Source organism: Limulus polyphemus, unplaced genomic scaffold, assembly GCF_000517525.1.
Source record: "Limulus polyphemus unplaced genomic scaffold, Limulus_polyphemus-2.1.2 Scaffold1081, whole genome shotgun sequence".
Taxonomy (NCBI): Eukaryota; Metazoa; Arthropoda; class Merostomata; order Xiphosura; family Limulidae; genus Limulus; species Limulus polyphemus.
Genome location: NW_013666691.1, coordinates 218,986 through 243,532, shown reverse-complemented (window position 1 = coordinate 243,532; position 24,547 = coordinate 218,986). Strand labels below are relative to the sequence as shown.

Below are 24,547 nucleotides of genomic sequence, written 5' to 3'. Positions count from 1 at the left end.
CATCTGATCATAGTTTTCTTCACACCATCTGATGTAGAGAGATCGTAATGCAACTTCTGGAAGGAAATAAAACAAACGATCATTGAGTTGGATTAAATGGAAATATTGTTGTTTCCGTAAAATGAGTGAAGATTTCGAGTTTAAAGTGATAGTTAACAACAAAACGAATTATTTTTGATTATTTAGGGCTGAATCGTTTAAAGACGGGTTTTTGGTGAGTAGGCTTAGCATTTTTGATTTGCCCATTAATTTCAAAATAGTTATAAACTCTTTGTATCATGGTTTGTTTTAGAATACTGCATGGTTTTCCTTATTGTTTTCATTCATTGAAGATTTTATTGAAGTGAATAACTTGATTATAGATTATATTCTATTTAATTTGGGCAGGGTGGCAACTTTGTGGTGAAATATGTTTTGATCTTTCACTGGGTTTTCTGTATAAGACCATCTTTCACCCAAATGGTAATACTAAGAAAGCCTATCTTGTTAGGAGAGTAATGCGTAGCAAGCTCGATGGTTTTATGGAATGAGGAAAACTGAGAGCAGAAGCATAAAAAATGTTGGAAGCTATTGGTTTGTATTTTGGTAGAGAAAGGTAGGAGAGTTTTCTAAGCACACTCATGTGAACTGTTTGGGGTAATGTAATGTTTAAAGGTAAAGACAGGATTGAGAGAAAGCTGTGAGAGATGAAATGTATGAAGTAAGATAAAGTATCAACGTAAAGTTAGTTCGATCACAGACGAGAAAATTGAAGTTTATAATAGTGCAAGGTTTTTATGGGTTATAATGGTAAGATGTGTTTACAGAGGATTTGACAAGTCTGTTGAAGCACGGAATTTTATTGTGTACGTATGCGATGAGTGTGTTGTGTGTTACTGAAATCTTGTGAAGAAAGATGTTTAGTATATTTGATGTGTGTGTGTGGTTTGATACAAAAAAAATATGATACAGTATTTGGAAGTTCTATAAAGCAGTCCTCAGTAGCTTTATAATTCTGTTTCAATTTATTAATGTCAAAATGAATTATCAAAAATCGGTGGATTCACGCAGAAAAAAGTTCATATCGATAGAATCATTTAGAGTATTCACACTAATAGATTTTGCAAGAATATTGTGTTTATGAAGAAAGGTTACGTGTTCATGTAAGTACTTTAGCAAAGTCACTAGTGTGTATACCTACTTGACGTACTTCATGTTACTCACGTGGAAAATACTTATTACTCGTTCTTAACTCACTCATGAAGAAGGAAGATCTACCTACTAAAATCCCACAAGTTGTCAGGTTTCTTGTATTGTGATTTATCTACGTTTTGATTCAGCTTGGATTTTTTGTATCAAAATTTTAATATTAAACATATTTTTCCATATTATTTTCGAGCTATATCAACACTCAACAACGCAGTTTAGTCAATCATTGAGAGTTTTATTCAATAGAATTTATATGCCTTTAGGAGAAAGAGTTAGTGAAACTAATAGAATATACATATAGTCTAAAAAGGCCATCTCAATTTTTTGAATTTCAAGGAGAGAACATTTTGATTTACATATTAGATTATTAAATTTGTTCTGAGTTTCCTTTGGGCCGAACTCCTGTCAAAAGCATACACAAAGTATAGACAAATGATAACGAAGTGTACGAAAACCTTTTGTTACAAACTTTTTATTCTGAAATGGGATCCGCTAATGAAACAGAGAGAGAATATGTAGTGAAATGTTCATATTTGAAAGCTTTCTTATTTTTCTGTATTGAGATAAAACTATTGACAGTGTAATTTACAATCTTCACCCTCATCCAATCTTGACAACACCTAATCCCATTCTATCGTTGCTAATCAATAACATGTCTTCGCCCCCTACTGTTTTCACTGGAGACTACAAACCGGTTGTTCAATATTCTTAGTACAAAGCATAAGACTTAAAGGCCATCAGGCTTATGTGATTTAGCGAAATGGGAACTAAACCAAAATTAAAGTAACAGTAAAAACTATCTAAATCTCCAAATTATTCGTCAGCACATGTATGGATAAATAGGGAAAAAAATGAGAAAATAACATCATATTTCTGGTTTCTAATCTTAGATAACAAACAAGTTGTGGGTAATAAGCTAAAAAGGAGAAGATGAATTTTATGATTTGCATATTTTAGATTTTCCACACAAAGCTACACAAGGATTAATTGAATATAGGCATGTATAATTTTGAGTGGTAGACAAAAGGAAAGACAGTTAGTAAAAAGCTCTTGAGCTACTCTTTTCTGTCTGAATAGTGGGATTGGAGTGTACTTTTTATAACGCATACACGGTTTCAAAGTGTACAGCGAGTTTTTGTAGTGCTGAGAAGTAAACCGTGAACTCTCGGACTTACGGTCCGGTTACGCTAACCACTAAGCCTAGCCCAGTTCAAAATATTTTGTTCTATGTTTGTGTTAAGCGCAATCTACACAATAGGTTATATGTGCTGTGTTTACCTTAGGGACCAAACCCCAAAGTTTAGCGGTATGAGCTCTCAAGCTTTTCGTTGATCCACAAGGAGGTTGAGGCTATAATTTAGTAAACAATTATCTTCAGGTGGATGCTATGTTCCAAATATCTTCATTTCAACTTTGATGCTTTAGTTTCACAATAGAAAAATAGGATTCTAAGCTGAATAGTGACCATATTGTTTTTATATTTCAAATTTACCTTCATAAATCTTCGGATTTCGATTTTGTCCTATAATGTACAGTTCACATTTCGATTATTAGGATGGTTATTTGCTACTCATTAAATGTTTTTTTTTTTAATGATGAATAGTGTTGAAATAGCCCAATATAACTTTCGGCATTGAAGGTCATTTTGCTGGGACAGAATCTGATCGCAATGTGTTGTAGTTTATCATTATTGAAAGTCATTTTGCCGTGACAGAATTTGATCGCAATATGTTGCACCTTTATTAATACGAATTCCATTAGATTTTCCACAACATTAACTTCGATTATCAGCATCGTAACAAGAACAGAAACTAAGTTAGATACAAAGGTTGAAAAAGGCAGTTGCTGTACGACAGATTAAGAGAATGAAAAATATGTTAAAATATTAAACTGACGATAGTCTTTTTAGCTCTTTAGTGTTTGTATTTTACATTTATGACAAAGCTACTAAGGTTATTTGCTGCTGTCCCTAATTTTGAACTACTCATTAGTGAGAAGGCAGCTAATCAGCGGCAACTTTCTTCCCACATTCCACGTTATGGGATTGTCGTCACTCCTATAACGCACCCAGAGCTTAAAGTGAGGGGAATATTTTGTGTTATCGCAAGAATTCTAACCCAGCTCGCTAGCTCCAAATCTTAAACTTTACTACAGAGCCAAACCGCTCTCGCTCGACTAAGAACTTACAACTAGTTCTAAAACTAAATTTGTTCGAAACACACTTAAGTGCTTAAGTGCTTTAAGCTTAGTGCTTAAAAGACCAAGGTGAATAATTTTTGATAAGCATTTAATGTAGCATTTATTAATTAAAATCAACTTTAGAAAATAAAAAATATGTACTTATCATTTTCTCCCTCTTTCCATATTTGAATTCTATTGGCTTTTCATAAAGGACATGGGCATGGACTTTTGTATATACAGTTTTATATAATTTCATGAGCTATAAAAAAATGTCCTTTAGCTACGAATGGAACGCTTCTTATACACCAAAAATGTTAAAGACAAATTTTACACAATAAACTTGATAGCTAAAAGATATATCAAGATATCCGTAACATATTGGCATAAAACAGCGCAGAAAGACAGACGAAAAATAGTAAATTTAATCAAATATGTAGCGTTGAATAGATTAGTTTATAATTGTTAATTCAATAAATATTTGGACATAATTAATACACCTTCATTGCTTTATCCTTATGTTACTGTAAAGCAAATTGTTAAAAAAATCTAAATACGTGTGAAACTAAGCTTTCTATATACATTACTTTATAATAGTCATGCGTATTTGTGTCTTTTGGTATGAACTGATTTTACAGAAAAACAACGAATTCTTATGTTGTAGCCAAACCTGTAATGTCTCTACGAAACTAGAAAACAAAGTATTACACAACATTAAACCAAACCAAACATATATTCTACTTGTTATAGATCATAGCTGCAAAATATGCTAAATCGCCTTGTTTACTACTAAGGCTTCCGCTTTTGACACATAAAATTATCTATGGATACATCTTTAAAAAGTTCTTTAGTATGGTATAATTTAATCCCTTTGTCTCTCGGTGTTCCTTTTTTGAGAGAAAAAATAACCTATGATTCCAGCAATTCATGAAAAACGGCAGCTTGAAAGGTTAAAAACTAAAATTTGAGTAGTACTTTGTAAAGTTTTTTATAGCATAAGTAAAGATTCTGTACTTCATTGAGTACAAATGGGAATTCAAGGATCATTTCGGGAAAACTTCAGACTTTTGCATTCCCCATCTAGTAAGAGTACAGCTGAACTAAAGATGACGAAGAGAAAAGCGTGTATTATAAGCTGTATTGAAAATACTACCATCTTCATTTACTTTAAACAAAAAATAAAATAGAGTTAATATGAATTTTTAACAGTTTTTCTCAGGTTTAATAATTAAGCTGCAATATAGATATAAAATTATGTTGTTGCATCAGATTAAATTAAAAATTGTGTTCAAAAACCAAAGGAAATTAGAATGTTTGACTAAGTAATACAGTACTTGAGTAAATAATGCTAAATCAATTTTGTAGCCTCACTCATCACGTCGTTGCATTCAATCATGCCACGTCCAGCCATGCTCTATCTGATAACCGCGCATCTTTACAAAAGCCTAGTTTCTATTACAAAAACAAAACAACAACAAGAACAAAAACAACAACTCTGTCATAAGGCTATCCCGTCGAATACACACCACACCTCGATGAATGCTTTCCACCATCCAACTATTGTGTAGAAGGAGGAAATTTTCTATTGCTTATTTCAACAGTCGGATCACACAGAAATCCATAGGCTCAGCATCCGGTAGCTTGACTGGATTGTCTGTGTGTGGAATAGCATGGGTACCCGTTTCATTCTTCGTATGTTTGAGGTATGTAATATTTGAATGGATATACCGTGGATACAACTTATGTACACGTGACTTGTGTTGCATTTCATTAATTATGTTGCATGCTGTTGTTCAGTAAAGGTGGACGGTTTTTTCCACTGAACTTGTTATGAAACACCGAAATTTGCTTACAACAGCAGGGATAAGTCTTGTTGCAAGTCTTTTTCTGAATGATGCTGGTGCCTCAAGTTAATCCACATTATGATCTCAGAGTACGAATATTTTGCATTGTAAAGGGCTGTTGCACATCCTTCTCAAAAGCGATTAATGCACAGTGGCTTCACACTACCCATGAAATGCCAAACAATGTCAAAATGTAGCTCTGATACATCAGATCCACTGCGATTTTATATCTGCTGTGATTGTCACGCGGTTTGCTGATCTGCGTTTTCAAAATCGTTTTGATATAATTCGCTTAACCATTTGTAATGTTACATTTAATTAAAACTTACAATTGTATCATTGTATTCCCTTTTAAATCCTAGATGGAAATTATCCGTATGAAAAAAGGTATCAAAGTACAAAATACAGTTAATGGGAAGCCAATTGGAGCATAAGCAGATAGAGTACGATGCCAATTTCCAAACGACTAGCTTCATGTTTGGCAAAAAAAAAAAACAATTTCTATATGATTTATAATTACATTAATGCCTTAGAATATATTTCTTTAGGTGCTGTGTAGATTCTAATACCAATATAAACAACTAATCAAGTGTTGTTTACGCTCCTTTATAATGTGATTTTTTTCATAATAAGGCAAGTTGAATTTACTCTTTAATTTTTTTTATAACTTTGATTATTTCTCCAATTTTTGATATGGGTTTTTGTGAATTATAAAGTGGTAACTAAACCGTTATATTTTTTTGTGTATATGAGTTATAAAAAATTTGCAAATATATAAAATATTTAAAACATGCAACCTCAGCGCTATGTTCTTCATAACTTAATTAAAATGGAAATGTGGAGTAATTTACATGCATACTGGAAGTTCCGATGAATTATTCGGGACGAAAATAAACGACTATTTTCCATATTAGATCTAATTTTTGATTGAGTGGGTTTTGTTTTAAGAATTCGTCAGGAATATATAATATTATGTATTATTACACGGATAGCATTTACACTTTCCTCTCATAACTGCATTATCTTTCCTGAGAAACCCGCAAAAACGAATTGTTAAATTGAGTTTTCATTATCTAATTAACAGATTAAAAGCATTTATAAATTTTTGATTACGAATCTAGGAAAAATAATTAGCATTTTATTTCATTTAAAGGGTTTTATTACAAATTCTCGGCTACAATCTCTTAAAATTAAAGCTTCAATTATCATATATGAAGTACAATTAATACTTGTTTCTGAATCTTCATTGGCGAAATGAAAACAGTTTTTTTAGGCGGGTTGTTCATTCAGTACTTCATTAATTATAACATCTTTACAGCAGCTTTCCAGTAGCCCCCCCCCCCAGTGGGGCAGCGGGAACTCTACGCTAAAATCAGGGGTTCGATTCCCCTCGGTGAACACAATAGATAGCCCGAAGTGGCTTTGCAATGAGAAAACAGACACGCTTTCTAGTACATAAAATAGTTTTTGCACAAAAAACAAGTTAGCAGATTAATTAAACTGAATGAAAGTAGTATTCAGTGAATTGAAATAAACATTTGATATATATGTCCTATGGTGAGTCAGTGGTACGCTCACCGACTTTGTACCTGCAAAAAATCAACACGTAAGTGTGTGTGTATATATATATATATATATGTATGTATGTATATGCTAGTTGGCATGCATGTGAATTGAGAATTATACACTGGTCAAGATAAAGAAGACCGCTGCGAGAAAGATGATGTGAAAATGACTGCTGCACAAGGACTTATCTGGATGTCCTGCAACAGCAGAAGAGACATTGTTCTCTATCGTTTTGATTTAATTGTTGGTTAAATAAGTTTATGAAAATGTTTAATACGGCAATTGTATAAGAGAAACAAAATACACCAAAGAAGTACGGCAAGTGCATAAATGAAACTTGCAAAATATATCAAAGAAGTACGGCAAGTGCATATGTGAAACTTACCAAGATATATCAAAATATATTACATTATATATGCTACAATATAATTAGGGCAACAGGGAATATGGTGCTAAGTTATAAATATCTCAAATAGAATAGGAATGAAAAAAGATTCACATCAAATATTCATATTGTGTAATGGACCTTGGGGAAAAGGCTAGAATAAAAATTAAATTTTTATCTGACGCCATTGTTTCAAGGTAATGACATTAACTCATGTAATATATCAGTCCTCATCCGATAGCAAAATGGATATCGAATTTACGCGAGCGTCAAGAGCCAATTAAACTTGTATATAAAAATAACTTTTCTGTTTTAATTATTTGGAAGCAACGAAGCAGTAAATAATTAATTTAAGCTATAAAATAAAAAATGAAATTATAAAAACCGTTTTGTGCTATCTTTAAGCAGTATGACTGTTTGATTCGAGTGTTGAGAAAATGTGTACTGATTAGATTAGTACTTACATCTGTGTTTGTAGTCACTCACATTCATCTTTACATAAAAAGCGTGTCATAAAATGCCAGTGTTAGTGCATACATAAAACACGTCTTATAACCAGAAATATATTTGAGCCAGTATTGGTAAACCCACAGTTAAACATATTTAAACAAAATTATTAACGTTTGTTTTATCGAACAGTCAGTCTTTTTGATCAAAATTTCTCACAAAGATCCAACGTTAGTTTTTAAATAGTCACAAGGAATACTCTTCTAGATTCTTGAAAGATGAATACAGTGGTTTGTATTCATGAAATTAGTTACCAAAGAGATTACTTCGTTTGTATGAAGAGTACTGTTCTAAGTTTAAGTGTATTTGCAACGGGATTCGAACCTGCAACCCTCAGATTACGAGTCGAGCGCCCTAACCACCTGTCCATGCCGGGCCATTACAGACAAATTTGATCTGTTTTACTATTATAATAAGAATGTTTTACCTACATTCTGTAAAATATTTTTAATGTTTTTGGTCCTAAAGTGATTTTCAGTCCTACAAATAAACACCCAGGGTACAAATTACATTTTATGCCCTTAGCGTTCAAGCTAAACCAGCACTGGTGTAAAATATATTTAATAAATAATTACTAACTTACCAATCACACCAAACATGCTCGCCCTTTCAGCCGTGGGGGCGTTATAAAGTGACGGTCAATCCCACTATTCGTTAGTAAAAGAGTAGCCCAACAGTTGGCGGTGGGTGGTGATGACTAGCTGCCTTCCCTCTAGTCTTACACTGCTAAATTAGGGACGCCTAGCGTAGATAGCCCTCGTGTAGCTTTGCGCGAAATTCAAAACAAACAAAATTGTCTGTAATAATAAGCTTAATATCTAAATCATATATTTTCGTTCAACGTTATAAACACAGCTAAATAAGTTTTAAGTAGAAAACAGAATAGTAATATATTGTTTTTATTTAACTAAAATAGAAATATATTTTCAAAACTTTTATGACTTTTTATAGTATGGGTATCTTATATGATTATAACACTGAAATGGATATTCAAACGTTATGTTCACTTTAATGAATCAACAGCTATTGTGTATATAAAATGATAAACACTTAAATATACGAGGCTTAAAAAAACTGTGAAATCGAGAATTTATGGTTCATTAGCGTTGCCGCAAAAACCTACTTAACACTTTGTGTGCATTATAAAGGTAACGGAGAAATCCCCAACATTGGAACAAACAACAGTAGTCAAAGAATCGGCTGTGAATACTGTTGACTACACGACTTTCCTTTAGTGTTTCCATGTTTCCGAATAATGGATAGATTATGTGTAGATAGTCCTAGTATAGCTTTGCGCAAAATTATGAAACAAACAAATAAATTACTCATACGCACACTTACCTAATTTTTTTTGTCAGATACGATAGGCGTATGTTTCTTTATTTTCTCAATATCTTATTTAAATTCAAGCTTAACAAATTCTTTTGGATATTCGAAATTATTTCTGTAGAAAGTAAAATCAGATCCATTGTAAGAGAAAAGAGAATGAGCATATATGGTAACTAACTATATACTGAGGGTTGTTCGTGATTAATGTGCATTATCAAGATTATTTGCATATATATTCGCTTTGCCACAGGCCACCTCCGTGACCTAATACTATATATATTGAAAGCTCTGACCTTCTTGATGCAATTCATTTGAAGTATGGTGATTTTTAAATTGAGTTGAAAGAATTACATATTATTAGGACTTTTCCAAAGCAAACGTAAAGCCTGAAATGTTACTGTTTCGTAACAGTAGTATACCTGTTCAACCATAAGAGTAAAGCAAGAGAACGGGTAAGTTCAGCTGGGATAAAACAGGCCACTCCATGATTGACTACCAGTCTCATTGACGGTTTTGAAAATAGATAAACAATGGAAGTAGCCCAAGAACATAAAGGTCTATTGCAGCTAAATTCGACCCTCTCTAATAACTAGTAAACAAGCTAATTCACACAGACAATTACACACAAAACCCGTGTTCACAAAATTGTACCAAAGCATATAGCTGAACGGAAGACGAACTGTCGAAATTTGTACGAGCTGCATTGGGCAAATGTAAATATATTATTACGCTGGATGAAGTATATGTCTATTGACGAGTTTTCAAAATTCCAGGCAATTTAAAAAATGGAAGAGAGCACGTAACGAAAGCTTTTCTAAGGAATTTATGATGTTTGCAGGTTTCAGCTATCATGTTAAGTCAAATATATGAAAAGTTGAGAAAAATGCCAATGTGAACACTACATATTGTCAGGCTAACATTCGGATACCATCACACCGCGAGAAAATACCATTTCTCTAAGGATTGGATGCCCCATTATTATAAAATAATCAGTTACATGTCATTTCTAAGCAATATGCAAGTACAAACATGCTTTACCGTTTGTACATATCTCCCATTGATGTCTTTGTCTTTTGTTTGCTCAAAGGGGTCCTCAAAAGTCTTCCCTTGCGCATGGATGATGGACTTGGGGAAGCACATAATGAGGATGGGAAACAATTATTATATAGTACTCTGTGAAAGCCTCGTGCAGTAGAAAATGCACTACAGAGCAATAGTCCCTAACCCAGGCTAACTTGTAGAATATCACCGGTGGTAGAAGAAAAGGTTTTAAGGCTAGACACTCATCCCTGAATTGTCATTATAGTTCGTAAACACCTCTTTGTGGCTGGAAAACGAAGACAAAAGTTTTAAAGCACTTCATTTTGCAAGTTAAATAAATAACTCTCGATTCACACCAGCTAAAGTTTTATTTGCTTACTTAGTTATCCGTATATTAATTTCATTTACCTCTCGTAACAAATTTACTCAGCAAATTCACGAAATTTACAAAATAAATATTAAAAAGTGTTTAATTTATCAGTTGCAATAGAAAGTTTCTTGTATGATAACCAAACTAAAATATAACGCAAATATTTTCATTAAGAAGAGGATCAACCAATAATTAGTTAATCTAACAGTTTCAAAATTAAAACTTTCTCCAGAGAGCTATTTTCGCTACTAAACTAGAAACGTTTACCCTCTATTTCTATTACCTTATGGCATATTACAGCAGATTTATTTCTTGAAAAAGAGTAAAAACACTTGATTTTGAAAATATTTTTCGATTATTTTGTTTGTTCATCTTTCGGAATTTTTCAGGTAAAGTTTGTTTGAATTTCGCGCAAAGCTACACGAGGGCTATCTACGCTAGGCGTCCCTAATTTAGCAGTGTAAGACTAGAGGGAAGGCAGCTAGTCATCACCACCCACCGCCAACTCTTGGGCTACTCTTTTACCAACGAATAGTGGGATTGATCGTCACTTTATAACGCCCCCACGGCTGAAAGGGCGAGCATGTTTGGTGGGATGGGGATGCGAACCCGCGACCCGCAGATTGCGAGTCGAGCGTCCTAACCACCTGGCCATGCCGGGCCTTCAGATAAATCAAAAAAAAATAATTATAATGAGAATGCTTTACACGTGAGTTAAAATATTTTTTCCCTAATAAAATAACGAATATACTGTCCAAAATAAATAAAAAGACAATAAATCATTGGGATATATTTTTCCAAGCAGCTTAATTATAACTCCCAAACTACTGAATATGAAATGTACTGTTTTCTTAAAGCAGTGTCTGCAGCAAGACTATGGCTCAAGGATATTTACGTCCACCTTCTTAGCTTCTCTGAACGCTTTGTATAAATCTCTTGATTTACATTTCCCAGCTGAGCCATTGAGTCTGATGTGTGAGGTAAAAGTGATAAATGTATTATGTACATTTCTGATAAATTCTTATTTGTAACGATATTTTACAAGAAAACTGAAAGTTTCTAATTCTTTTTTTCTAAAAAAGTATTTAATTTAAGAATTTAGTGTAAAATAAATTATTCGAAGCACGAATTTTTCATGCGGGAATAAAAGCTCTTTGTCTAAATACAAATACCTTAAATATATTACTAAGTTTACTCTCAAACGTTTACATGAATATTTGAAGTAAAGTCAACGTTGATTATTAGGCACAGCTTTCTTGATTTGAAAACTAATATGGGTAAACTACATTAAGTTAAAGAGAAATTTGGTGGCCTGAGCAGATTTCACAAAGCGCTTATTTTTGTTAATTTTGATATATACACATTACTGAGAAAATTAAGCTGGTTCTGTCATGTGTATAATATAAATGCTCTGGCTTATTATTCCTATACTTCGCAATGTGAAATTAAGTAGAGCAGAGCACAATGTGTCAGATATGCTAATACCCTTGCCATTATTTACAATTTCTCCACTTTATGAGAAAATACTGTTATTTTGAAATGTTATTAAAAATCTTGTTATTCATTTACCTTGCTTATGTAAATTATTTTATATGTTTTAATATCATGAGTAATAATTTGACAAAGAAAAGGGCATTCGTTAATCTTTGCAAGATTTTAATTTTTATTTCGAAGCAAAAATATAAACAAAATTAAAATAATATCATCAATATCTTCTTTTTGCTATGATAACAATGGAGTTTAATATTTTATAGTAACTAGTATCACGAAATTGTACATTTGTACAGACTTTCATATAAATTTTCTCTACTTACCTTCTGGTAGTATTTTTATAATATTAGCTATACGTGGCATTAACAGTAAATTACCAAGACAATGCCTGTAAACGAATCGTCCAATTCGCATACCAAATTAATATCCTTTTTTTTTTAATAACTTCAAACGTGACGTTCAACAACGTCATTCTCTTAAATAAAGAAAACAATTTAGCAGTGTAAGACTAGAGGAAAGGCAGCTAGTCATCACCACCCACCGCCAACTCTTGGGCTACTCTTTTACCAACGAATAGTGGGATTGACCGTCATATTATAACGCCCCCACGGCTGAAAGGGCGAGCATGTTCGGTGTGACGGGGATCCGAACCCGTTTTATGAAAGAGAAGAACATTAACATTTATTTATACAACTGCCATAACTGACGAGAAACTACACAATTCTGCCAATGTACAAACTTGGAATGACGAAATGTTCCACTGAAAATGAAATAATATGCAATGTAAATTATTTTCTATTAAGTTCTGAAATACACGCTCCCCAGTGGCACAGTGGTAGATCTGTGGACTTTTAACACTAGAAACCGGGTTTCGATACACGTGGTGGCCAAAACCCGCTTTATGCTCAACTTCAAACAAAAAAAATGAATCAAATTTATATCACTATTAAACACAATGGTGAGAATAACTAGTCAGTTGTAAAATGTAAATATTGTAAAATATTGCTCATATTCCAATCAAAGTATGAAATATACCATGTCCTGTTTCGAATATCTTCGACTAAAGTGAAAAGCAAATAAATTAACATTAGTGTAACATTAACATTTTTACACACGCGGTTTAAAATAATATTTTTTAAATTGTTCAGTGTTCTGTTTTTATGATAGTTATCACTCCAAAATTTGTTTTTATTTTAAAATCATTCTGCAGTTCCAGTGTTCACTATACAAATGTTCATTAAAGTATAGCAGTGTGCATCTTGTTACATTTTTTATCTTCTTCAATTATTATTTTATCGATCTGGAATGAAAGCATATAATATTGTACTAACCAGCAAACTCGTTACAAATATTATTTGGTTATATAAGTAATGACTAAAGTGTACTTAAGGGATAAGAACTTTTCTGAAGTTTAGATATGTTTATGTATATTCGTCTGACAATTTTCGAGATATCCCTTGCGTACAGTAGCTTCGTTTTGGGGCAATTATGGCTGCCTTTTGTTTTTCCAGAGTAATTTGTTATTTGAACTTGGAATAATTATTTTTCATGCCTGTTTTTGTAAACATATTTCGTACCAATATTTTACATGACACTTACCAATGTAATACCCATGTTTGTTCCACATTGATGCTCGATTAGTTTCATTGGAAATCCTAGGGTTTTTTCTGGTGGTTTCTAAGATATGATGCTAACATTAAGTGAACTGCGATACGTATGATGATTTTACAGCTTGTGAGGCAGCCTGTAATGTTTCTTAACAAATAACTTCCTTTTATAATTATTAATGAAGGAAAATAGAAACTTTTATAGTTGTTCTTTAAGGGGCGATTTAGAAAGTGAAATTGTATTTCAAAGAAATTTGTATGGACAGAAACTCTTGGGTGGGAGTTTTGTTTTTGGCTTGATGAGAATTTATGAAGAGAGAGCTGTAGCCATCAGTTATTCATTACGGTACCTTGATACCCGCCAAGGGCTGACTTTTGTATTTGTACTTGTGTTGCTTTTCCAATGTTTAGTTGTGTGTAAAATTTGAAATTCGTCCTATTGTGTAGTATGCCTATTTTTTGTGATGATGTATAGATGGCTAAATATGTTTTTTTTTGTGTTCTTCAATGTCTACAAAACAATGCTTCATTTTAATCCTGTGAGACAGGGCTTCTTTCAATGACAATACAATAATTCACGACTATCATAATTTCCGAAAGTGGTTGGAAGAGCATGCATTAGGCTTAGTAATGACTGGATTATTACACTCTCTACTTTTCTCTACTAACAATCCGATTCACTATCTTAATCCGTGAAGTAATTTCAGACCATACTCCTCGAATAATGATCTAAAATCGAACGTATCCCCCTTTCTTTATCTCCTTGACTCTTTGCCCTCCAGTGGCACAGCAGTATGTCTGCGGACTTACAACACTAGAATTCGAGTTTCGATATCCGTGGTGGGCAGAGCACAGATAGCCCATTGTGTAGCTTTGTGCTTATTTACAAACAAACCAAACAAGTTTGACTCTTTGCCAAGCTTTATTCAGGTTACGATAATAAATGCAGTTTATTATAGTATAGTGAATGAAATATAATATAAATTAAAATAATAACAACAACAACAAAAGAAAAAAGAAACAGGCGCAAATTCCTTGTTTGCGTAAAATCTAATTTTCATGCATTTTCTTTAAGGAATCAGACTTTTCTTAAAGCCATAATTAATATAGCTTTCTATTCTTGGAATATAACATCTTTTACAAAATGTCTGCATAGTGCTAAGCAAAACAGAAGCGAAAAGGCACTGTTGCCAATTCCCTATAGTAATGTTTAATTTTTTTTCTTTTTATTAACAAAATTTGTATTGAAAAACATAAAAAGTAACCGCTAATACTTGCAAACAAAATTTCTAACGGATATATAACAAAACATTTTGAAAATATTTTTTCCCTAACTTAAATGGCTGAACTTTATTTATTAATCCAGCTACAGGCTGCTTTAAGAAAAGTTTAAATGTCAAGACAAAACCTGAACACAAGCAACTAAAACGGCTTAACTTACTAGCAGTGGATTGTGGCAAAAACAAAAATTTCTTGAAAATAAAAAAGATAAAAAAATCGTTAAACTCTTCATAATTCGAAAGCTTTGAAGTTTTACGCAGTTAAAAACGTTTAGCTTAGTCGATCCGATGAGATCGGGTAAGTAGTATAAAGCTTTGTTTGCAGTAGTTCACAGATGACGAAATGTTGTTTACGTGGATTCCTTGCTAAACATTGTTAATGGAATTGCACAAGAATCCGTTTGTTTATTTTTCTAACAAAAGTATGTGTTTGTCTATTATTTCATCACACCATGTGGACAAAAAAGCTTTCATGCTTAGCGGCCTTCGATGTCTGATAAGGACAAGATAAAACGATCCTGGTTAATTGCATAAGGAACAACGTAAATATAGCTTTATAAAATGAAGCCCCTTTACAGTTTTTTCAAACGCACAATGTTTAAAAAGGTTAAGAGTAAAGGTAGTCCGCCAAAAAAAATAAAACTTTTCACTGGCAATAAACCCAGTGAGTGTTCGCATCTGTCGCAACTACACCAACTAATCTAACACTCAGAAATATTGTTTAAATAAATAGAGAGTATGGAGCCTCAGGACATTTTTAAAGAGGAGGGAAAGATGAAGTTGATTTACGCACAAAATTTAAACAAAACTTCGTCCACTTTGGTTGTTTAAAAATATACAAAAGATAAACGTAAATTGGGAGGATAAAAAAGAATGGAAACGTTCGTAACGTATCGTGAACCCGTTCATTAAAGAATCTTTTGAAAGGTTACTGAATTAGAGTGTGTACAGAAAGCTACATAATGGGATCTCTGTGTTGTACCAACGGGTATAGAAATATGACTTTTAGCATTAAGTCCCCCTAGACTTACCGCTGAGCCAGCTGAGGACTGAGAGTTTGTGAGTATTTTCTATATACATTATTACGTTCATATCTCATAAAACATCGGGTTTATGCTAATACGCATTTTACTTAGGTGTACCGACATAGGTTTTATAGATTTAGTTTAAGTTACTATGAATAGTACCAACAATCATTAGATAACTTTTGGTATAGAAAAGTAACAAAACCCTAGTTACACAAAAAATATCATTAATAATGGTATTACAACAGCTTTGTAATAATAAACAAAACTGAAACCTATGAGACCAAGAGAGAATTGTTTAAATTTTTGTTACTGTATGTGAGGTACGGTGTGGTTTATTTGAAAGCACCTCCTTATGGAAATCCTTTCTACACACACACACATACACGCTAGTTGACTATTGTACTTTTGAAAACAGAATATTTAAACATTTTAATTAAAAGATGTCATAATGTCATCTATATAGCATCCATTCAGATCGACCTTTGTCTGAGAGCAAATTTTCGATAACTGTAAAAACAAGCTTTCTAAATAGGTATTTACTATTAATTAATCAGAAACAGCGAAAACTTTTCATACATCCGTCCATGCTTTCTCATTAGAATGTCTTTGGTTACGTAAACAAGTTTCGAAAACTTATTTTTCACAAAGAATCATCTTTACAAAATTTGTTTTTTTGTAACCATAAACAAATGCAATATTATGTAATCGCTAAATGTAAATATTTCGTTTAAGGTTCAACTAGGTGTAACACTTGTAACAGCGTATCATTATTACATTCCAATTTTGAGTGCAAGTCACAAAATGTCTAATTCCATAACGGTGTGCTTACTGATGGATACAAGTGAACTTGTTGTTATCGGATGTTCGTGTTTCTATATTTAAAATAAGAAGAAAATATGAAAATGTATATTTAATGAATTTAATCGTGGAGAGTGCCTCGGATGGTCATCAGTAAGTTTCCGGACTTATAACTCTAAAATTCGGGGTTCGATTTCTCGCGATAGTTAGAGCGTAGATGGCCCATTGTGTAGATTGTCACTAAATAAACTATCAACAACAATGTCTTGTACTGTACTTAAGTAGGTTAGAAGGGTAATTAATGCAAAATACTCAATATTCGGTTTTTCTCAAAACGAACCCAAACTGTGCTGTATACCTTCTTTAAAGGAATGTACTATCATCAGTTGCACAATGAATGTAACTAAATGATGTATGAATAAAGTATGTTTAGCATTACGTGTTCATAGTATTAAGCTATATATCTGAAATATATATATATACATTATTTAACACTAACACAAAGTGAAAAATAGGTGTATTTTGAACGGACGAAAATACATTCAATATCTGTACACATTTTTGTGACAAAGTATGTTTTCTTAACATTACTACGCAAATTTAATTTTCTTCTGACTTCCGGTAGATTTAATATAAAGTTAAGTAAATTTATTATTGACATTCCCATATTTGAAAATGTGTGTTTATAAGATATAATGATAAGGTGAAGGATTTTATTTTAGTTATTATAACTTAGCAATTCAGTGCAAAGTTTTCCACATGTTAACAAAACACACAAGAACAATCGATATGTTTCAAGTGGTTATTAGTAAATTCACTATCAAAATGTTAAAATGCTTGTAATTACTTTCACATTTAAAGTCATTCAAATATTAATTTAACTAAAATCTAAAGGTTTCTGGTTCTACTGGGAGTCTCTTCGTTTGTACATATTCTGTTAAAACTGTGATAAAGTTATGGAACTATTTCTAATCCTCTTTTAAATTGATTAAAAGGGCCCCAAATCCTTTAAATAATCTATACAAAACGATCTAAGTTTCTTGACCTCAGTGCTTCGCAGTTCAATAACACACAAATGAAGGTTTTTACAGTAATCTCCCAAAACATAACTGTACTTAAAGTTTCCTATATAAATATTATATTTTTACTTAGTGTACAATGTTTTTAATAAAGAAGTCGGAACTGCTTGTAATATTCGGCTATGCATGCCAATGCCAATATGAACTGTTATCTATCGATTATTTTAAAAAATAAATTCACAGGAAGCCACAGCCTTAAATATTCTGAGTTTATAATAATGAGCCGTTGAAAGGGTACTAAAGTTTTATGCGGTGTTACCTAAATCCTGTATAGGAGACCTTAAAATATTTGGAACATTTTGAGATTAATTTCGCTCCTTTTTTGTTTTTTTAAGATTTCATAAACTTTTGTGTAACATACACAGCAGACCCAAAATGAGCATCATGATAACATTTTCACAATGAAGTCGTGATTTACGTAACTTTGTCGAAATCTGGTCATCATTACTATAACCCTTATTAACAATAGCTAGTTTCTAAAATTAAAACACATAATAAACGTTAACATGTTCCAATGTGTTCAGTTTTATAATTCTATGTCGACTAATTTAACTTAAGAAATAATACTTTGCCCCCTCATTTTCATTTGGGTTTTGTATTTCTTTAATTGTGAACTTAAAATATTCTTAGAGCATTGTGACGAAATATGTTAGATAGGTGATAATTCGTCTGAGTACGACTGTTCAGTTTGTTACTGTTATTCAACTCAAAGAGCGTTATAATGATAAGATGTAAGCTGTTGAATGATTTACAACTCAAATATGTATTACATGGAATTATAAGGACTCTTGTGATATGTGCTTTGCAGTTATCTGCATCTTTATTTCAGTCCAGCAGTTCTCAACGTGGGCCATATGGCCACCCAGGGGGCCACGCCATATTTCTAAGGGGCTACACGTGAATGACGGAAAATTAGCGGGCCACAGTAAATTCTGAGTGGGCCACCGAAACTTCACTGCCCAAATAAAATAATTAAAATTTACAATTGAATCAAAGGTTCCCTTCTTCCCGTATCCCCCACAGCTCAGAAGTCAGGTTACCAGACGCGACTAGTACTCGAGTATCAATTAAAATGGTATCTGTGAATGGTTTTAGACTGATTATCAAGAGCAGCAAAGTGATATAACAACCCAATCTAGATTGAAACGTGATAAACATTATTTCTGGATAAGTAGTGAAATAACTAATATGTTTCTACAGCTCTGGGAGAAGGCAGAGTTGTACTTTATCGCTTTTCTAATATCTTGTCTGGTTGAATCTAGCTTTAGTCGGGTAAATTATTTGCTATCAAAAATACGTAACCGCCTTGATGTTGTAAAGAGAGGTAATTTACGTTTTTTTTACTTTATATCTTATACTCAGAGTTAATACGCTATTAAAAAATATATATATAATTTAGTGCTATGTCTGAGAACAACGTTTCATTTCCGAAGCAGAGGAACCAACTAACATATTTTATAACTTTTGGGAAGTTAGTTGAGCCTAGTGAGATTATCACTGAACACACTGCATTTAAAAACATTTAAACACTTTCAAGTGTTCATCTATCTCAAGGATCACACTGAATAACATGTCAATGTTTAACAGAATATTTTTTACTTGTATAAGTTTATTTCTTTGTAATTAAGCACAACGCTACACAATGGGCTATCTGAGCTCTGCCCACCACGGGTATCAAAACCAGAATTCTAGCGTTGTAAGTCCGCAGACATACCGCTGTGCCACTGGGGGCACTTGTATAAGTAGACAGTATGTTATAAACAAAAATATTTAAAAACAATACAATATTGTAAAAATAACATTATAATATTATAAATATATTATAAATCAACAGTGTGGATTGCACCTGATACGTTTGTTCAGTTATAAACTTCAAAAACTCATACATATATGTATAAATGTTTATTTGAAGAATATATAAATGCCAAAGAAAACAATTTAGAGGCACATTGCTGAAACCTTGGTTTGGTTTGTTTCGAATATTCGCTTTCTTGAATTTTGTTTGTTTGTTTGTAATTAAGCACAAAGCTACACAATGGGCCATCTGTGCTCTGCCCACCACGGATATCGAAACCCGGTCTCTAGCGTTGTAAGTCCGCAGACATACCGCTGTGCTACTAGGGGGGGGGGGGCTTGAATTTTGAATTGATAGCTTAGAAGGAAGGCAACTACTTAACAGTACCCGCAACTGACTCTTGGACTTGCTTATTGAAATAATATTATTTGAGACCACCACTCATATAACTCAACAATGGCTATGCTTATTGAAATAATGTTATTTGAGACCACCACTCATATAACTCAACAATGGCTATGCTTATTGAAATGATATTATTTGACCACCACTCATATAACTCAACAATGGCTATGCTTATTGAAATAATATTTTTTGACCACCACTCATATAACTCAACAATGACTCCAAAGTGTGGAGCGCGATTTTATTATTTTGCGGAAACAGGACGTGAACCGTGGACTCTTGGATTCATAGTCCCTGCTGAAAATAAACATATATAATTGAACTAGTAAAGTTCTGTTGGAAATCTAAGATGCAACTACAAAATCACATAGTTGATTATACGCTGGTGTAAGTTTTATAAGGCTCGCTTAATTTTGTTTATTTGTTTGTAGTTAAGCATAAATCTTCACGATGGGTTATGTATGCTGTGCCCATCACCAGTATGAAACCCGGTTTTTAACGTTATAAGTTTGCAGACTTACCGCTACGCCACTGTGTGTGTGTGGGGTGGGGGGGGGGGCGTTGCTTTATTATATTTCATAGAGAAAGTGATATATTCGATGCCTGTCTTACAATAATTTAGGAAACAATATATATATATATATGCGTACTGATCTAAGAAATTATAACAGAAATCAACGAATTTACTTTTTAATAGTTTAGCATACATTTAGATCGAAATTTAAGTTTAGAATAAACATTTCAAAAACAGAATTTAAATAAATAGAAATAGCCTTCAACTATTGGGGTTTACTGAAGGTGATGGACCATCTGATTAGTCTTCTGGATACATACTTCTAACTATCTAAAATGGTGAAAATAAAACAAAAACTACATTATACTAAGCTTACATTAGGATCATAATATGTAACATAACAGCTGTGTATCAATGTTTCAGGTTATATAAGCTCTATATGGTATGGAAGTTCCTTCCAAAGAAAAAAAAATGGTTTTCGGCAGGAAATAAGATATGAACTCTTTCATCAGCCTAAATCACAAGTTTTTTTGTTTGTTTTGTTTGTAATCAAGCGTAAAGCTACACAAGGGGCTATCTGTGCTCTGCTCACCACGGGTGTCGAAACCCGGATTCTAGCGTTGTAAGTCCGCAGACTCGGGGGCTAAATCACAAGTAGCTTAGTAAACATAACCCAACATAATCATACAATATTGTTTTTGAAAATCGTTATATCAGAAAAAAGGAAATTAAAATTCAAAGTTGTAGAATTTAAAAAAATAATTTTGCTGTCATCATTAGAATGAATATCTGTATAACCTCACTCTGCGTAACAGGCTTCGAATACCTTCAAGAAAGAATGTTTTTTGAATAATAATATATTAGACACTGAGTGTGATAACTATTACAAAGTTTTGTAACTATACTTACAAATAAGATATAAAGTATGTGTTAATCTATAACGACATATTCTTATAGATCTATAATAACATAAATATAGATCAGTTTTTAATTAATTGTATTATTATTATTATTACTGTATGATATAAATATATACCATGTGTAAAGATATAGTACTTACATAAAACTCTATGAACATTAATACATATGTAGATACATAACGGCACCAATTATATTTTAAACATTATAAAACATCTTTGTGTTGAATGGGATTGAAAAAAAAATTAAGTCGTTAAATGTGTTTTTTTTTCATTATTGAAAATCTTAATTATCGTGGTTCCTATTGTTATGTGATTTACAGCTAAAAATTCTGAAATATGAGATGAAACATTCCTTCTAACTTACCTGAACCCTGGCACTTGTGTTCTTGGTTATCTTTTTGGATTCTTTGGATGAGCTGTTTCTTCTTCCTGGATTTTTGGGAATTTCGTTCGTGAACAAAATTCGAGCAATCAAACTGTATAATACGCAAGATAAGACAAGAGGAAAGATGTAAAACAATATTAGATCAGTGAAGAAATATCCCACGTATTGTTCTCTTGATAAAGCAAAAGTACAAGTTTCTTTATTGGTGTGGCCCATGTAGAAGATACGTTCCGTCTTGGTGAGGAACAGCCAAGGAGAGCAATAAATACAAGCAAACGCCCAGACTCCGATGATGATTTTCTTAGCTCTGCTAACGGTACAGACCATCTGGGCTCGCATCGGGTGACAAATAGCTATGTATCTTTCAATTGTAAAGGCCGTGATAGACAGAGATGAGGCGTTGATTCCTAAATACTGGAGAAAGATGAATAGCGCACATCCTACCCTCCCCCAGATCCATTCGTCACCAAGTAAGAAATATGATAAAATCTCGTTAGGGACCGAAGCTATCAGAACCATGAGGTCAGCAATAGAAAGACTAACCAGGTAGCAGTTGGTCGGAGTCCGCATGCTGTGCGTCCTTCTTACTACAATGACTACCATGATGTTACCTAAGACCCCTACTAAAAATATAATGCTTTGAAAAAACGTACCAATTATTTGATAATTTGGAGAATAATAAGAAGGGTCCAGGTAAGTTGAAGAAGCCAGTAGTTTTTGTTCGTCCAAACTTAACGAAGTGTTTTTGTCAGTGACATTGAATAAATCATAGAGAGCCGTATCTGATGAGCCCTGATTACTATCTTTTAAGTACGAAGAGGATGTTGAAATTGCCATTTTCTTCGAGTTCTTTGTAGTTTTTTTAGTTTTTCTAAGTTTTTCTTGAATTTTTACATAAACAGAAATTTATCTTTTATCTTGTGGCTGACGGTCGGTTTCATTCACTTAGCTTTAAGGATTTAAGAATTTAAACAATATTCTATCTTTATAACCAAAAGATCAACAAGCTAACACTTGACGATCATATCATGTAAAGTTATGCGATCTCATTCAGAAATATAAAAGTACTCGCAAATAAAATCAAGTGAATTGCATAAGCTGTAAGAGTGTGCTTATTATATATAACGTATACCCTAACCACGGCAATCCACTCGTGAAAGCATTTGTGACTTCACGCGCGGGATGAAACGTTGAAGTAGCAAGCTGTTAGGTGGCCACCTCATTCTCGTTGCTTCTTGATCATTCTTCAACTGAACATCTGCGCATGTTGAAGTTTCCATGGAAACGAAAATAAGAGACATCACTCTTCTGAAAAAGGTACTAACTTCCTCAAGACTATTAAACAGCTTAGAAACTACAACTTGGGTTTCTTGTAAATTTTGTACGAAACATTTGGATTGATTATAAAATTTTGCCCTCAATGGAGTACAGTCCATGTTATAAGTATTTACTTGTCTGAACTATATATACAACTGTACCTGCTGTAGAAGCCAGTTTTTATTTTATAAACCTGATGTTTTTATGTACTTTCTTTCTTAGTTTCATTTATGAAACTAAAAGATTCTATTGAAGTTTTTATCATCGTTTCTTCAGGTTAGTAAATTTTAACACTCCATACTCACACCTTGAGTTTAAGTAATGGATGTATATCGAACTCGAGTACAATTAAAGCGCATTAAGCATAGGGGTGTGTTTGTAGCATTGTAATTAACAGTAATATTACGAACAGCGGTATCTCTGAGGACTTACAACACTAGAATCCGGGTTTCGATACCCGTAGTGGCAGAGCACAGATAGTCCATTGTGTTGCTTTGTGTTTAACTTAAAACAAAGATTTAGAGATATTGACTTGGATAAAATATTACTCTGTTACAGATAGAATATGTACAATATAAAATAATATATAGTTTCAGAAATTCATATATAGTAAAGTGACTCCTGGCTCTTATATCTAACACGAACAAACAGTTCTGTTTACTACATTAGTTTATCAAACCATCATTATAAGATACAAACCATTCTTCGAAGTTGAAAAACAGCGGACTATTGATCCCACAAAGAACGAATAAAATGATAAACAACACAATAGCGTTGAAATGCAGGAATGTTGTCTTTACCATTGGAGAAACTGTTCAAACAAAATAGACGACGACACTTTTGCCATTTTTTAAATAGAAAACTCAATTTCAGTCCTTGTTGAATCACTTAAGTGCTTACTGTAGATGAACACAGATTCTAAATTTGCCTTTGTTGGATTTGACTGCTGAAAATTTGTGTCATTCATTCCCCTTCCGAATTTTTTACCATAGAGTAACCTTTACTACATGGAATTTTCTTATTATTATTATACGTATCATTTAGTTCAAAAACAGAAGTTAATAATTTGGTACATCTGGTTTACAAACTGATCAGTGATTTCGTGAATATCATAAAGAGCTTGAAAATGTAATGTGTATTCCACAAATAAATTATGTCCTGATTTTATTCATCAGTAGTGTCACTAGGAACTATTTAAACTGACCTGTTAGTTCTGTATTTTGATGTCCGTTGTTTCTTAGCTTATCGTTTATTGGAGTTGGCAGTTTTCAATTCGAAAGTAAACGTAAGCAGTTTTTATGACCCCGACTTTCCACAATTTATTTTTAAATGTCAGGGTAGTTTGAACAGTTTCTTCAGAATTAAACCCAGTAGTACCACATTTCAACACTCAGGTGTTGGTTATCATTTTATTTTTTCTCACTGTTGACGAGACTACGTTCGTCGAAAGTTTAATACCTTTCAACGAACGTCTATAACCCAGTGTAGTGAGTTATTCACACATCTATCTACATTATTCG

General features: G+C 32.7%; 1 protein-coding gene across 1 annotated transcript in view; it reads right to left on the bottom strand.

The window, feature by feature from the left end:
* LOC106462047 (thyrotropin-releasing hormone receptor-like) overlaps positions 1-22,547 on the bottom strand; it is a 54,476-nt gene extending 31,929 nt beyond the window's left edge. The window contains exon 1 of the mRNA XM_022389166.1: positions 21,690-22,547. Coding sequence (XP_022244874.1) covers positions 21,690-22,547 — 858 coding nt within the window. The remainder of the gene's footprint in view (positions 1-21,689) is intronic.
* Between the last annotated feature and the right edge of the window lie 2,000 nt (positions 22,548-24,547).